The sequence below is a fragment of the Haemaphysalis longicornis genome, unplaced genomic scaffold, assembly GCF_048455015.1.
Source record: "Haemaphysalis longicornis isolate Haplotype H1 unplaced genomic scaffold, Haemaphysalis longicornis Haplotype H1 scaffold_1, whole genome shotgun sequence".
Lineage (NCBI taxonomy): Eukaryota > Metazoa > Arthropoda > Arachnida > Ixodida > Ixodidae > Haemaphysalis > Haemaphysalis longicornis.
Window position 1 is genome coordinate 361,650,805 of NW_027526203.1, and position 16,339 is coordinate 361,667,143.

A 16,339-nucleotide genomic window follows, 5' to 3' on the forward strand; every position below is an offset into this window, starting at 1 on the left:
GTTAATGGAAGATGGAACAGTCACTGAAAGATGCAACAGTGAGTAAGGAGCACATAAATGCTGCTCACCGAACGAGCTGTTGTGGGTGTGCTGCTGTCGCTCAGGAAATGCAGGGACAACCGTGGGTGTGACACTGCCATACGGCGTGGACGGCGCTGGTGACACAGGTGCCACGTAAGTGATCACGTGGTTGGACTTATCTGGCAGGTTCACGCGAGAAATGCACTTGTCATTAGTGCCATTGCCCTGCGAGGGTAAGAGAGAAGAACAAGCTAGCAGGCTTTTCTGAAATCGAGACAAGCATGGTCCTGACAAGTACACATTTTTTTAGAAACATAATAAACAGCAAATTTGTTAATTAAAAAAAAAAAGGCACAGGGGACGCTGTTCATGACAACTGAACATCATGATTCCAGCAAAAGCTTGCTGTCTGTTGGGATTGTGGCTGGACTGCAAACACGATCAGAGCAAATTCATTACAGTAAAACCTCGTTATAAGTTAAAGGGAAGGGGGGGGGGGGGGGGGGCGGGAGTCGTAATCACTTTTTAATGACCATTACAGTGATGTGATTGGGTCGAGTCATTTTGGAGCAGCTTTTGGAGCAGGCAGAACGAGCATTCAGATTTGAGAAATATTGCTAGAAGGGGAGGAAAATGACCTGGAGGAGCCAGAAAAGCAGCATCCTGGGCACACAGAAATGTTTAACCAAGTAATATGCCTACGGTGCAGATGAGTTTCTGCCGCACAGGTGCCTTTTAACAGTGATTATGAAATGTCGTAAGACAAGCACCGAAAGAGTCCGTGCGAGTGTGTGCATTCACTGCATGAGCCAACAGATCATGAAAGAGCTTGAAGATTTATTTTAAAAATGACCATCGGGGGCATTTGATTCGGTAGGCTACAGAACTTTTTCATAAAAGCATAATGAACGAAACAGTCACCTAATGTGGACAGTTTGGTGTACGTGCAAAACATTAAAACATTGTGAAGCTAAGAACGGCTACATGGCAATAAAACCCACCATATCTAGATCCACTGAAAGCACCTTTGAACGTGTTTAAGTAAGCAGAACACGTAATGAAACAAAACAAACCCTTGTGCTAAACCCATGTTTCTCTGGCTAAATATGCATGAAAGTAGAACTATCGTGACTGGTTCAAAGTGTTCTTTTGTGCCATTTTGTCCAGTGTTGCTGCCATTCTTGTTTTACCCCCATCTGGAAGACACTGTTCACTTTCAACATCACTGAAACTTAGACTTTATGCCGTGGCTAATTAGATGCTCCCCGTTCGCCAACATTTTTTTTTTTTTTTTTTCGGTCTCCATTTAACGCCGGAGCCTGTCTCGGCCATCGTGACTAGGACAGCCTTGGCTGGGTCAAGACACCGCTGCTTAGCTGCCTGAGCTTCTTCAACTGCAATGCGCTCTTGTTAGTTTCCACCCGACGTTCGTACTGCTCTCAGGGGTGAGACAGCTTAATCAGATTTGGGAGCAGTTTCTGGAGCAGCGAAATCTCAATTTTGGAGCAGAAGAACCTTGTTTTGGAGCAGAAGAAGGACATTTATTATGTCACCTTATAGGGGCCTAAAAAATCACATTTTTGGCAACTCCGGGGAGAAAAGTGCACTTTTTAATCGGTTTTGAACGTACATAACACTAAAACAGCATTTCACAAAAGTTTTTTTCTATTCCACTACCCTTTCACAAACGATTTTTAAATTCTGAGGCTCTATGCATAGATACCGTGAAGCGCCGTTGGAAATACCGAATTGAAAAACTAAGCAATTACAAAGCATTTTTATTATCGTGTGAATGCAGAAATTATTATTTTTGTAATCTCAGACTGGGCTTTACGCACAGAACCACGGCAAAAGTTGCGCGAAGCGAGGTGACAGTCGTCGCACCCCACCAGCCCTCCCATTTCAATCCCCAATGTGCACGTTCACTACGATCATAATTTGAATAATGTTGGTACATTTAGCCCCCTCCCTCTTGGCATTAAATTTCACTTCAGATAGATGAACTATTATTACTAGCGTGTAATAATAGCCTGTCCCGCTATCGGACACTGCTTGAACATTTTGCGGCGATGTAGCCTGCGCCGCCTCTTCTACAGTGTCGATCGTCCCATTCCCGCCACTCGCAACCTCGCTGTCAAAGGCAGCAATAACTCAGCGTTTTATAACACCGCAATGAGTTTGAACTTTCACTTCAAGCACGCACCGCACCTCACACTCAAGGCCGAAACTCGGCGAATTCGCGGGCACCACGTTTCTGATAAACTCCCGTCTTTAGAGTCGCGCAACTTCCCGCAACAGACCAAACGACTAAGTGTAAACCCAGCCACCCTCATAACCAAAACCACGGTAGAAATCGGCGAAGAGCATTCTGCCTGAACCACGAGTAACTGCTTCGCTCGGCAGCCAAGTTTCCTAACCTCCTCCACACCAAGATGGTGGCGCCCCATGATGTCGTTCCGGAGATATGGCGCTCCGAAAATTGCAGTTTTTTCAACTTGGACAAGTAGTTTGTCGCCTCAGTACACATAAGTATTTTTTCTTTAGGACTTTGCAATGGTTTTGGATGGGAAGACTTTAAAATCTCACAGAATATAACATGTGCAACCCGACATTGTGACTTTCAAAAAGACTATCTCGGGGAAAATTTATGCGGGTTTTTTATTAAATGATCAATTGAGTAAACCTTTACAAACAGCATCACTTTTGGGGTGCTGGAAAATTATGCCGTCAGTAAGCATTTTCCCACCGAAACTGATGGGAGCATTAAAATCCTTGGCTCTCAGACTGTTTTGGAGCAGTTTGGCGCAATTTTTGCGTATTTCAAGCTTTTGGAGCAGCCCGGCGCAGGAAAACACGTTTGTATCAGAACTGCACAATATGCGCAGTTGTCTCACCCCTGTGCTCTCAAATCCTCTGGTGTCGCATTAAAGCGACTTGATCTTTTTCACAACGATTGGAGAACGAAACGATGTGCCTAATGTCATTAACATTTTATATCGTCGACCGAGCCCTGCGGTTCTCACTGAAGCCCCTTTCCACATCTGCATTTACACGTGGAATGCAAAGCAACGCCTTCACTAGCCTGGTCAGGAGAGGGAATTCGTTTTTGTTGTCAGCCTCCTTCTGGTCAAAAATCTGCTGCCAATACTCGTCAATCCGTGTAGAAGGATTTGATCCAACATGTTCAAGCTGGAGAATCATGTATTCATCCATCAAAGTAAATATTAAAGACATCGCAGGGTTTAATCACTTGTGGCAGCCTGGTAGCTAGCCTGCTAAAATGAGCACAAGTAGACTCCTCTTCCCTCAACTGTGGGCTTACGAAGCGCAGGCTCTGCAAAATGACACTATCAAATGGCAGCCATGACAGAAGGTACTCAGTGCATTTTATGTAAAAGCTTCTAGCACCCAACCTAAATGTCTATTTAGGTTGGGTGCTAGTGTTCTCTCCGACTCCTACTCTCGCTTTCCAATTTGCCCAGGACTATGTTTGAACAACGGCAACTCGTATGACTCTGTCTTCATGAAGCGTCCCCCCAGCTTGTGAATGAGGGTCACGTATGATAATCATGGAATAGGTGGACCAACAGCTCGCTTCTTTGAAACAAAAAAAAATCAGTAAAAACTTCGACCACATTTTTCACGAAGAGTAGCTGTGGAAAGAAAGTTTTATCAAATAATGCTTTCCTGAAGCACTCCCGTAGCTGTCCTCCTGAACAACATGTTGAGTCAGACAAGATCACTTTCTTCGAATCTGGAAACTGTTCAATGAATCGGCTTAGCCGGTCCCAAAGTAAGCCATCTTGAACTTTTGTCCCTTTCCCCTTTTCGGCTAGCTACCCTTGCAATGCCCTCTCCATCTCTGCCCTTCGGAGCTAGTCACTTGAACCAAGGTTTATTGCAAAGGAGATAGTAAGAGATTCCTTCCTCTTCAACGCCATGGCGTAAAGAGAACTGCTCCCACCAGAGCGCACCACATCGAGAAAGCCCGGAGAAATGAAGCTTCGGCACAAGATTGGCGCAGATTGCTTGAAATGCTACAGCAGGATTTACCTCTCGGCACAGTTAGGCACAGTTGGTGCAGCTATCACATCACTGTTATAGCCAATGTCCATTTCTGCTGGCAATTTACATGCAAGAGAGGATGTACTCACCCCCGACACTCACAGCAGCCCGCGATAACAGAAAAAACAAGTGGGAGAAAAAAAAAGCAAAGAATCGTTACCTAATTAATGCCAAATGGCTCATCCATGATCATTCGACAGCACACAAGCTGGCAGCTCACTTCACAGAGAAAAAGTCCCTGGTAGACTTTGATGGCTTTTTCAGCTGCAACCGCAATTCCGAGACCGTCCTCGCCATCATTGTGAGTGCCAAAGAAGTGGCGCAGCAGGTCTGCTGCGTCCCGGTAGAGTGGCCGAAGGAACATCCAGGCACCCTACCGGGAGCTTTGGAGACGCACACCCTCACGCGTGTTGACAGGCGCTTGCAGCCATTTTAGCGCGCTGGTGTTGGCGGCCCCTAGCTAGCGCAAGTTTTGCATTACCGCATCCAAGATGCCATGTATTCCTTCACGCTCTATAAGACATTGACCTGATGGGTACCAAACTGGTCCATAAATGCTCATTGTGGGGAGAGAGAGAGAAAAAAAAAAAAGAGGTTCATTATACCCACTGCAAGAAAAGTTTAGCTTCTAAAAACGACGTCTTAAATACATGGGCATCTAAGGGAATTTCAAGGGTAATTACGATTGCTTCGTTAATCCCGCTTCGTTAATAACAAGGTATTACTGTATATGGTGAAGGGGATAGACCAGGCACAGAACTTCAAGAGTATGTTTTACCATAAGTGTTGTAACCATAAAAATTTGACGGAAGTGCACAAACCAACGGAAGTGCACAAGCCAAATAAAATGCAACAAGGCGGCTTTACTATAACCCCCAGTGTAACGCTAACTTTTTGTTAAATAAAAGGGAGTTTTAGAAAAAGGAGAAGGCAGCATTCGAAGGCTTTGTGCAATGTATGGCTTCCTATCACTCACAGCAATAAACACATTCTTCAGCTATTTTAAAAAAGTAACAAAAGCAGAGACTAGAATAAGTATCTGCTGCGACGGGAAAAGGATGCAGTGTTGCTACGTGCTGGTGATAACTATGGCTTTCGAAGCGCTTTCAGGCTCGAATGAAACAGAGAAAGTGTTTAAGGGCAGTGTGCAGAGGATCCCAGGCGTTCGGGCAGCACAACTCAGAAGGGCTCGGCAGCAAGCTGCTCACCTTGGAATCGGGAGCGGCAGACACTGTGAGGCTGATGGGTGACGTGGCCCCCTCGTCCCTCTCCACCAGCATTGGGCTGTTGCCCGGCCGCACCCCGCCGGGCGTTGGCTGGGCAACCTGGGCTTCACCGTCGTCGTCGTCATCCTCGTCCGAGAGCTCGCCCTCCCAGGACATTGGCCGCTCCCGCTCTTCGGTGTCCCCCCAGGTGACCCCTGGCTGGCTGGCCCCATTCACCCGCTGCTTCTTGGGTCGCAGGTGCACTGCCAGCCCTTCGCCTGTCACCTGCAAGGGGAGGAAGGCACACCCACCGTCAGCAAGGCTCCTTCCCGACACCTTGCGGCCAAGCCCCGGTTTCGTCTCGCGTAAACCGTGCTGACATTTTACACCCCCCAACGCTGCCCTGACACTCTACCTTCTGAGTTCTGCAGCCAATTTCTGTGTTTTTGAAGCTAGGAATCAAACAGGCTCACCTCCACTGTGAGGCACGCAGTAGAAGAGAGCCCTCAATTGATCACACACGTGTCCCTTCCCTGTTACTATGGGAAAAGCACATACACAGGCAACCTTTTTGGGGGGCACTGGTGAAGGCTCCCAGCAATATATGACGTGCAACTGCATCTTCAGCAGCACATTACTGTACAAGTGTTCTTTTCCTTGCCAATCTTCAAGCTCTGTTTACAGAGCATCTATCAAAGTGAAGGCATGAAGAAAAACGAAAAGAAGAACTAATGGCTGGTTTTATGAATAATGATTGAACTCATCATGCACGCATGCAAATAGGTTTACTGAAGGTCCAGACAGATACCGACAGTTACTGCTTCTTGACCCTTTCACGATTGATTTCTTCCAGTTGAACATTGATGGCGATGGGCCATCACAATTGCACTTGCCCACCTGAATGTGTAAGCAAACTATCCAGCACAACTGTTGTATGTTCATTGTGATTTTTGTTGCTTTCTTTCATGATGTTTTTGATTTAGGATACTGTTTTGTTAGTAAGCTACGTCTTTTCTCCGTTGTTTTCGTTGTACCCGGTGTCCACACTCTATTCTTTAAAGGGGCCATGCAGACAAAACACAAGTTCTGTTTATTCGAAAGATTGCCTCGTTAGAATCATATTGACACCACTTTGAACGTAAACTTCACTCAAATAAGCTGCATAATTAGGAAAAAGGGAATGGCCATGCAACTCACTAGCTCATTTTCTGCACTAATACATATGACATAATATGCACAACTGTGCGATTGGCTGAGGCCGGCAAAAGCAAATGCAAGTTAAGCAGGGCTTATAAGCTTGCAGAACAAGCTATTTTTGCTTAAAGGAGCCATGAAGAGAAAACAAGTTTGGTTCATTCGAAAGATTGCCTCATTAGAATCATACTGACACCACCTGTAACGTAAACTTCGCTCAATTAAGCTATATAATTAGAAAAAAATGGAATGGCCATGCGACCCACTAGCTCATTTCCCGCAACAGAACCTATGATGTCATACCAGCCAGCTCTCCGAATGGCGGAGGCCGGCGAAAGCAAATGCAAATTAGGCAGAGCTTATAAGCTTGCAGAACGAGCTAGTATTTGCGCTTAAATTTAGGGCGCATTCATTTTATATCAGTAAGAATGGGGGGACAAACAGTGGAAGTAATGAAAGCACACGTAAACATAGAAGTACCAATGCGTACTGTTGTTGGTACTGCACACACTATGCTTGTTTTAGCTGCACAGCAGCCCACCGCTTTCGAGTTGTCTTACATGCACTGGCTAATTTGCGTAAGCGACAATGTTTTACGTGACCCTGTTTGTCGAGGTTATTCCATGTTTCACGAAATTATTACTTTATACAGTAACAAAAACAAGCCAGGTGCAAATACGGTCAAAAACAAAGCGATGGGAGACAACGGTCCGTGCAAGAGTATGGTAGCGCCATCTGGGAAGACTGACGGCAAGCCGCGCTGCAGCCGAATCACACAGTGCAAGCTCGTTTGTATACGGGCGCTTATGACTACATTGCTGACGTCCCGAAAATGCACGATTTGGCGGGAGAATCAAAATTTTAACCTAAATTGATTAATTTTTCAGTGAATACGGCATCGTTTGCTGCCGGACAAGCACTGCGGGCACTATAAAACACGAAATTTTTCGAATAAAACAAACTTGTATTTTGTCCTCATGGCTCCTTTAAATACAATGCATACTCATTTTATAGGAGTAAGAATGGTGTAGTAAACAATGGAAATGGTGAAAGTACATGTAAACATAGAAGTACCAGCGGGTACTGCAGTTCATACTGTGCGCACTATGCTTGTTATAGCTGCACAGCAGTCTGGCGCTTCGGGGTTCTCTCACATAAAACTGGCTGATTAGCGTAAGCAACATTGTCTCACGTGTCCCTGTTTGTTGAGCCTACCCCATGTTTCACGAAACAAATACTTTCTACCGCAACAAAAACAAGCCAGGTGCAAATACAGTAAAAAAATTAAGCAGAGGTGGACAGTGGTCCGGCGCAGTATGGAGGCGCCATCTAGGAGGACTAACAGTAAACAAGGCTCTGCAATTTGCTGCAGAGCCTAGCAGCACATTAACGTTCGCCTGAAGACCTGTCCTTGTTACGTAATTGCAGACGTCACGAAACACACGATTAAGTGGGAGAATCAAAATTTTAACTTAAATTCATTATTTCTCAGTGAATAAAGCATCATTTGCTGCCAGACACTATACGCACTATAAACACCAAATCTTTCGAATAACACAAACTTGTATTTTGTCTGCATGACCCCTTCAATGTATATTGCAGCCAAGGGCAAGCAGCACAATCCTGTTTGTGTGGTGCAAGTTTTTTTTTTTTTCTTTCAGACTTCCACTTTGTGTCCTTGATATATTTTCTGCTTTTCTTCCGAGTTGCCTTGGGTGCACGTGTTTGTTCCTTTGAACATTGTGCTGTTTGACCGGCACATTAGCACCCATGTTCACTTGACATTCCCATGCGCATCCTGAAGACAATTAGTAAATGTTTTCTTTGTTTTAATTAACCCTGTCTGCCCAGACTTCTGTTTTCACAACCTTGACGTACGTGCCAACCACACGGGCCGACTGATCTAAACAAATAACTGTTGCTGCACTTCTACAGTAGAGTGTCAGCGGGCACAACTATGAAGGGGAAACTGTACCCTAGGCTGTTCAAGTGGGGCAGGTTCTGATATCCAAACAGACAATTCCCGACTGTATGTTGGCTCGCATAATGTTCTTCAAATGCTGTGGCTCTTTATAGAGTAAATCACGCCTACAATATGGAGTGCAGCAAACGTGGGCTTAAGAGAGCTTAACATTTAAGGACAAAAACAAGATTTAGAGAGGTTAAGATTTAAGGACAAGCTAAACTCGGCACCAAAAGTGTCTTCACAAATCACATATTCAGCCCCAGTCATATGAAGGCCCACACGGTGCTGTTGCCACGAACTAATTTGCAGAAAAAAAAAAAAAAAAAAATCCCTCTTTTTTTTTTTTTTTTGCTTTGGCATTCTACGGCTCCTATGCAGGCACTGAAAATACACTTCGCAGATGGAAATGCTCGGATGCTAGGAATCAAGGCTCTTTCTTCCATTTCTGTTCCCCCCTCCACTTTGCACCCGGATGCATGTGCTCACCTGCATGACCTCGGGGTCGTCCCCGTCGTCCTGGGGGGCAGCCCCCAGAGGGGGAGGGGGTGCCACGGGGCACACGCGCACTTCCTCCATGCCACACTGCACCACCATGAAAGCACTGGCGTCTCCAGGCCCTCAACAGGCAGCCGCCCACAGGCTGGGCCCATGCTTGCTCTGCTGCCTGTCGGCTGGAACATGGCAAACAAGGGGCAGGAAGGGGATCAGTGCAAGAAGGTTGGAACAGCCGCACCTCCAAGTTTATAAAAATGGGAATAGCTCATGTGCAAGCTGCGCCAACGATTTTTAAGGCTGGGAGCACCTCCTACTTAGGGCACGAAAAGTTGATGTGGTGATAATGATGGAATAAGGTCACAAATAAGTTAGTGCTTTGTCTCTGGTGAAATGTGTTCACAAAAAACACATCACTGAAAAAAAAAAAAAAAGATTTGTCTGCTAGTGGCTGCATCCTTGATTCTTCCCCTAAATCTTGGATAAAGAACCTGCGGCCGTTACACACGTTTATGTAGTGTTTGCAAGCTTGGCATTGGTTTAAGTGTAATGCCAGTTGTGCAAAGTTAGCTCTTTGCTCCACGGCCAAGGCCATCGTAACAACATTTTTGGTATTCAACAAATTTCTTGCAAAAAAAGAAAAAGAAATCTCTCGACGCTCTATTGAGTAGCCTGGGCCTGTGGTTTCTGCAAACTTAATTCTCTAAGTTGAAGTATATGTACGTACATATATCATGATAACTTCTACTCCAGGAGGCAAGCCTGGTATTGCAAGCACATCTTGGAACATGTAAATGCACCATGCTACACCCCTGCTATAAGGAATTACTTATTTTCCAGGGAACGTGTTACGTCATCAATGGCGGCCGAGAACTTGCAATAGAAGCTGATTTGACGACCCGAGTTTAGTGCGCAACTGCAGATATTTTGATCCACCACAAAAAAAAAATTGTTTGATTTCTACTCTTCCAGGATATGCTTCCATCCCAGTGAAGGTACAGCTCGTACTTGAATTGATCAGAGTTCAAATTTATATATAATGTTAATTACTTAACACCCCTACATTATTCGTAAAAATGTCCTATGAGTGAATATTAACACTTTGCCATCTACGTTTTTATAAAAATAAATCATTGTGTTTAGTAGTATTGAGAAAAGTACTTTGGCAAAGCACTTATGCTCACAATTTTTTTTTTGCTGATGAGCTTTATTTGAATCAACATTTTTAGTGAGAGCAAAACTGTAACCGCAAAACATTCCCCAAAGAACTGGTCCCCTCGCAAAGCCCAATAAACCCTTTTCCCGATCCACAAGAACTAAAATGTTGCTTAGTTGAGCGCAAATTTCGTTTTTTCAGTAATATTTAAAGAAAAAACTAACAAAATTTACCAATATTTTGGTAATTTATCTTCAATTTTTCTGTATCTTTCGACGCAACCTTAAAATTGTATTACTGTAACAAATATCCACCCACCAAATTATTTAAGTCTTGCCTTCACTAAATTTTAAAAAGGACACGGAATAATTTTTTGCCCCATGCTAGGCCACAAATAACGCACTGACAAGGCAAAAAAAAAAAAAAGGCAATTTATTTTCGAAGACCAAATTCAGCAACTGCAAACTTTGATGTACTTGTAAAATTAAATTTAGTAGATAATTTTTTTTTTCCCGCAGTCGGAACGTAGTTTTGTTTCCCTACACTTTCCTCCCTGCACCGCATACAACGCTGTAGCATCACCTGCCTTTTAAGAGGGATTTTTTTTTTACTTGTGCTGCATTTAGCACATGTTTTCTTCTTTTTCATGGGGCCCTCCATGCATATGGTATCACAGGCAGCAAATCATCAAATTGTTTTGGTCAAGTTGGCCGTGTAATGTCAAACAAAGTCTTATTTCTTGTCAAAAAGATCTTTCACCCCTGACGCTACCTAAAGAACTGGAGAAACATGAAACTGTCCCAGTTTATCTCAAAACTGCATTATGCCAATCCAAACACCCCCTCCAACCAAAAGAGCTCCAGTGCACACAATTGGCATCAAAGCTTTCTGGCCACTTTTGGTTCAACAAAGCACCTGACAGAGACTAACACAACAACAAGCACCGAGATACTGGAGAGGGAATGCCAAGCACCAGTTGTCATGCTGAACATTCACAGTGCGGCCCTGTGGTTGGAAAAGTTGGTAGGAAGGCAGCAACGCAATATCGTCCACGCCACATTATTCCCTTTTTGTTAAAAATGGAAAGAAAAAAAGAAAGAGCAATAGCAACAAAAAATTTAAACCAACAAGTCGATTGCAGCCACAATGCAAAACACTGCTTGCCAACTCCTATTCTACGCATCCTTAACCTTGTACCTACTGCGAGAAAGTACTTTTTGCACTGTGAACCGCATCAATACATCCAAATGATGAGTCCTGCTTTCCATGAGCTCCAAATACACCTTGCACAGAAATGTCAACCAGCTAGGCTCATACCATTTCTCCTAGATGGAGGTTTTTTCATCCGATAGTGCCACAAGTTACGGTTCACAGTGTTTTGCATTGCCATGTTCCACTGGCTTCGGCAGTGGCAGAAGGAAAGAAAAAATGGCTGCCTGTCTACCCCAAAAGAATGAATAAAAGCATACATAGATGAGAGTTTTTACCTTCCTCCTTGAACGAGGAAAGCAGCCCTGGGATGAGGACTGACATCAAGAGTAACACCGAGTTTTGCAAACACTTGGCGAATGGTCACACAACAGACGCATCCACTCTTTTGTACTGCCCATGAGTGCGCCCGCATCTGTGCCTTGGTTATGGAAGGGCTTTTATGCAAGCATGCCTCTCAAAGCGTGACAGCTTCACAAATGTGTTTTGGTTACGGAAGGGCTTTTATGCAAGCATGCCTCTCAAGCTGCGACAGCTTGTTTTGTGGCATCATGCTTATTTCCACTTTATATTTTTGCTCAAAGTACTCACTGAGTACTTAAACATGACCGGACAATGTACCCCATGATAAGTGCAGCCCAGAAAAGCTAATTTCATTTATTTCTTGCTTTAATTCTGACCATAAAAAAAAGCCCACAGAACCAGAAAATTTGTAACATTTTATATTGAAACAGAAAAATCTACAATCAGTTTAAAAAACAACCTTGTAACTGGCAAGTAAGGAGCCTAGCAAACAAGCAAGCAAGTTGGCCTTTTTGGCTCATGACATGCAGGAAAGTGGGCTTGTGTCGTGTGCATACATGGATATCTGAAAAAGGATTGGACTTGCAGTTTTTGCCATTCCTCAGGGATTGGCATAGGATTGCGGCGGCAATCAGTATGCAGCAAAGAATGCATAAGCATTCTTTGCAGAGCATCTTAATGCAAACAGTGTAACACTTTGCATCTGCACAGAGGCTTAATAGTTGATGTTAAGACACTTAAGAGTTATAATAGTCAAATGTAACTCATTACAAAGCAAAAACAAATATACGTCAACAAATGAAATGAAAAGGTGCTCAATTTGGCTACTGATAACTAAATTTGGCACTGCCGTCTGTTGTAGGATACCAAATATTATATATACAAAAATAAAAATAAACTGAAAATGAAGTAGAAAAATTGCAAAGGTCCACCAAATCCAGCGCAATGACATGATTAACTAATAAAAAGTAAAGAGAAAGGTGCCACCCGGTTTGACGTGTTCCTTCACTGCCACCGAGGAAAATAAAGGTTAGTGAAACAAGTGTAAGAATGCTTATGCATTAGTATAAAAATATCAGAATTTCTGTATTTTTTGACATTGCTGTTTATCATTGCAGTAAAATCTGCGTGGACCTTATAACAGGCGATGGAACTTGCCCAGAATACCTCACAGTTACGCTTCCTTATCAACGAAGAATCATTGCTGAGTGGCTATGATTCCTGCTTTGGAAGCAGTGGGACCTGGGTTTATAGAACCCAGAATATGCAAATTGGCACAAGCACAGGCACGCATGGAAACATGAAGGTGGGTCCCAGTAATTTGCTACAATTTTGGCCATTTTCTACAGTAGGCAACAAGGAAAACGCGGTGAGTGGCATCCACATGATCATACTATTCACCTTAACCCTCGCATTTCTCATTATTGGCAGAACTTTTTCAAGCAAAAAAAATCGATATGTGCTAAGCTTGAGCACTCGGGTTGAAATTTGGTCCTACGCTTTCCCAATGTCATCAGATATGGCTGTAGCAATCCATGTATCCCTGAGTAGAGTCAACATCTCCTGTTTCTGCAATATGTACACATGCATAATGCCATTCATAGGCAGAATCTGAGCTAGTTGGATCATAATTCATTAAATACTGGTCAGCCTAAATTTAACTCAGGACACAGACAAAGACGAAAGACGAAGCACAAGCGCCTGTGCTTCGTCTTTCGTGTTTGTCTGTGTCTTGAGTTAAATTTAGGCTGACCAGTATTTACTGCCATTCATGTTTTTGTGAATCTGTTGGTGTAATTCAGTTCTGTGGCCTCATGAGGAACCACAATTATGAAGAGGATGAAACTCGGTTGCGTCGACATACATGCACTCCTCAATGACATGTCTGGACAAGTGCCCTCGCAATCCGCACAGCAGCTGCCAACCCCAGCAGCATACAGAGACAAACAGCCTCCTCAAACAAGGTGCATGCCGGGTTTCGAAACAGTTTACACAACAAGATGCCCTTACAAAAAAGATAAACACCGATGAACACCATAGCAAGTAAATGTGCTCTGGGCAACATTTATTCATGAAAAGTATCAGTGCCAATGCAAATGATGCAAAGCTGACACTTGTGCTTTCCCAAGTGCATGAAAAAAAGAAAAAAAAAAAAAAAACTGACCAAGAGCAGGGATCCCTGCTTCCTGATGCATAATTAGATCAGAAGATGGCAGATGCAGGAAGTAAATATGGGAAAGAGGCGGCAAACTTTGCAGCATTTTTGTGAGCTTTCTGCTGTTTGTGAAAAAGCTACATTTGGCTCCCACCCCCTCTAGCAAGCAATGTCACAATTGCAGGAGTTCATTATCATTGTTCAAAACAAATTTAAAGACCACTTTAACATTTGCTAAAAAAATATATATAAGTACCACAGTCTCCAATCTATGGCATCAAAACACTACAAACTGGCTTCGGAAGTGAACCCAGCAAGTGAACAATGTTAGGACGAAGTACAGCCTGAGCTCGTTACAATAGCTCCACCTTGTAATATAAACTCCGTACATAGTAATTCGAGAGATTTGGGACGCAAAAAATTACTCCCACCTCCCCTCGCGGGAACCCCTGTGTAGATGCGACGCATAGGGGGTTCCGTTGTTGTTTCCGTTAGGTTGATTCTCCATCGCGTGAAACGTGCCGTGAACCCCCTGCCGCGGCTATGACGCAACGTGGCGCGGCTATGACGCAACACAATCCAACACAATCTACTTTAATCCAATCCAATTCGATCCAAGCCAAGCGAATCCAATCCAATCCAATGCCCCTCGCGAGAAAGTGTTCGCTATCGGAGAGGAGAGGGGGTGAGCGGCGGAGAGCGCAGCTCGCGCGGCGAGGAGAATGGGGTGTGGACAGACAACGACAACGCCGTATGGAGGGACAAGGCGAGTGAATGAGATGCCGTCGCATCTAGAAGAACCTCCCCCACAACATATACACTCACATAACGCCACTTTTTCTACATCAAAGACCAATAATTTAGTTAGAATTGCAAGTGTAACTGAGAACTTTCGTGTGTTAAGAATAAAAAATTGTGTTCTGCACTGCTCATGTTACTACTTCTGGCTTCAGTTGCAGGATGGACGCACTTTGTTATCCGCAAGAGTACGATCTACGACCAGCACAAACGCGAGAGGCCACCAGAGCCACATGGGCCTGTGACGTTTCCTCTTGCCGACAAGCATGTGCAGGTGCTGCTTCAACTCCCGGAGAAAGTAAGACAGCAGCCAATACTGTGCACAAGTAGCCTCCGTTCTGCCACTTCTGCCTAAGTTATTTTCTCGCTAAGTTCCAGGCTTTTGTTTGGCAGGTGCAGGGAATCTGAATGGTATGAGTGAGCAAAAAGCACTAAAGGCGTGCAATGTGCGAATCGAGAGAAGGCATCCCACACTCGACTTGAAAGACACGCTTCTTGGCCTGCTATAGTGCCATTTCTTGCTACTTGCAGCTGCACGAATGAATGAATGAATTTATGGACAGAAAAAAAGGAGAGGAAGGTCCACCAGCAGGTGTAATTTGCCACACCTAGGGATGGACACCTGCCTTAGCACAATTGGTGCAGCGCTTCCATCACTGATATGGCTTGTTTACCGTGAAGTCAAGCAAATCCGTGAAATAGAACAAAACACACAATCGTGACCATAAGTTTGAGTCTGTACTTCTAGTTTATTTTTGCTTTGGTAAAGCTACTTTGCTGTGACATAAAAGTAGGATTAAAATTGTAGTAATAAGAGAAGCTTTATGTATCCTGAAATGTTAGTCACAGCACAATCATCTCGATTCACACAAAACCTCCACATATATTTAGATTTTCACCTAAAAGGCCTGTCTGGAACAGACATGCCAGACAAAAAAAAAAAAAAAGCTTCGTTTTCAAAGACCTGTGAATCAGAATAGTCAGGCCACACAACACATATAGGAAACAGTCAAGATTACCACGCCTTATCTGCATGAAAGCTTGCTACAGGAATCACTAATGAAGGCAAAATTTCTGGGCAAGGAACTGTAAGCAGACAAACATGGCTTGGTGGGCTAGTTGGTAAGGGTTACGGTGCGCTGAGACAAGGACACATAAAGAAAGAAAAACGGGACACATTATTACTCAGTAAAACTGGATTTTTATTCCAAAATTCGCATAAATATGCTGTCACACTGTCACAGCCTGAAAACGCTCACAAAGCCAAACGCAAACACCACTTTTTGTTATAGCCACCATAATCTTGCCCTCTTCCTGTGCCATAACAACATTACGATAATCTAATTCCTTTTTTGAAGCAACTGCAGGCTTGACTGATTGACTATGGGGTTCAATGCGCCGACACTACACAGGCGATGAGGTGAATCGTAGTGGAGGGCTTTGGATTAATTTTGACCCCCTGGGGATCTTTAAACGTGTGCCAAAATCTTAAACACACAGGCGTTTTTGCTTTTCACCTGTCAGAAAAGTGGCCGCCGCGGCTGGGAATCGAACCCAAGTCCTTGTGCTCAGCAGCACAACGCCATAGCCCCTGAGCTACCATGGCAAGTAGTGCAATCAAAGGCATGGCGATGCATTTGTCTTTAAGACGATTGATTACAAGCACCTCAATCACTTGGAGTGCAAGCTTATTCTTTTTTGTAATGACTGCGCTCTGCGCTGTCACTGAAGAGCCGAGCCCATGCACAACTTCCACAGTATACCTACAGTACGAC

General features: G+C 44.0%; 1 protein-coding gene across 1 annotated transcript in view; it reads right to left on the reverse strand.

The window, feature by feature from the left end:
- Positions 1–16,339, reverse strand: part of Hr39 (Nuclear hormone receptor FTZ-F1 beta) — an 82,466-nt gene that overhangs the window by 54,368 nt on the left and 11,759 nt on the right. The window contains exons 2-4 of the mRNA XM_077686164.1: positions 8,938–9,122; positions 5,295–5,576; positions 69–246 (exon numbers count right to left, since the gene is read on the reverse strand). Coding sequence (XP_077542290.1) covers positions 69–246; positions 5,295–5,576; positions 8,938–9,045 — 568 coding nt within the window. The 5' untranslated portion in view covers positions 9,046–9,122. The remainder of the gene's footprint in view (positions 1–68; positions 247–5,294; positions 5,577–8,937; positions 9,123–16,339) is intronic.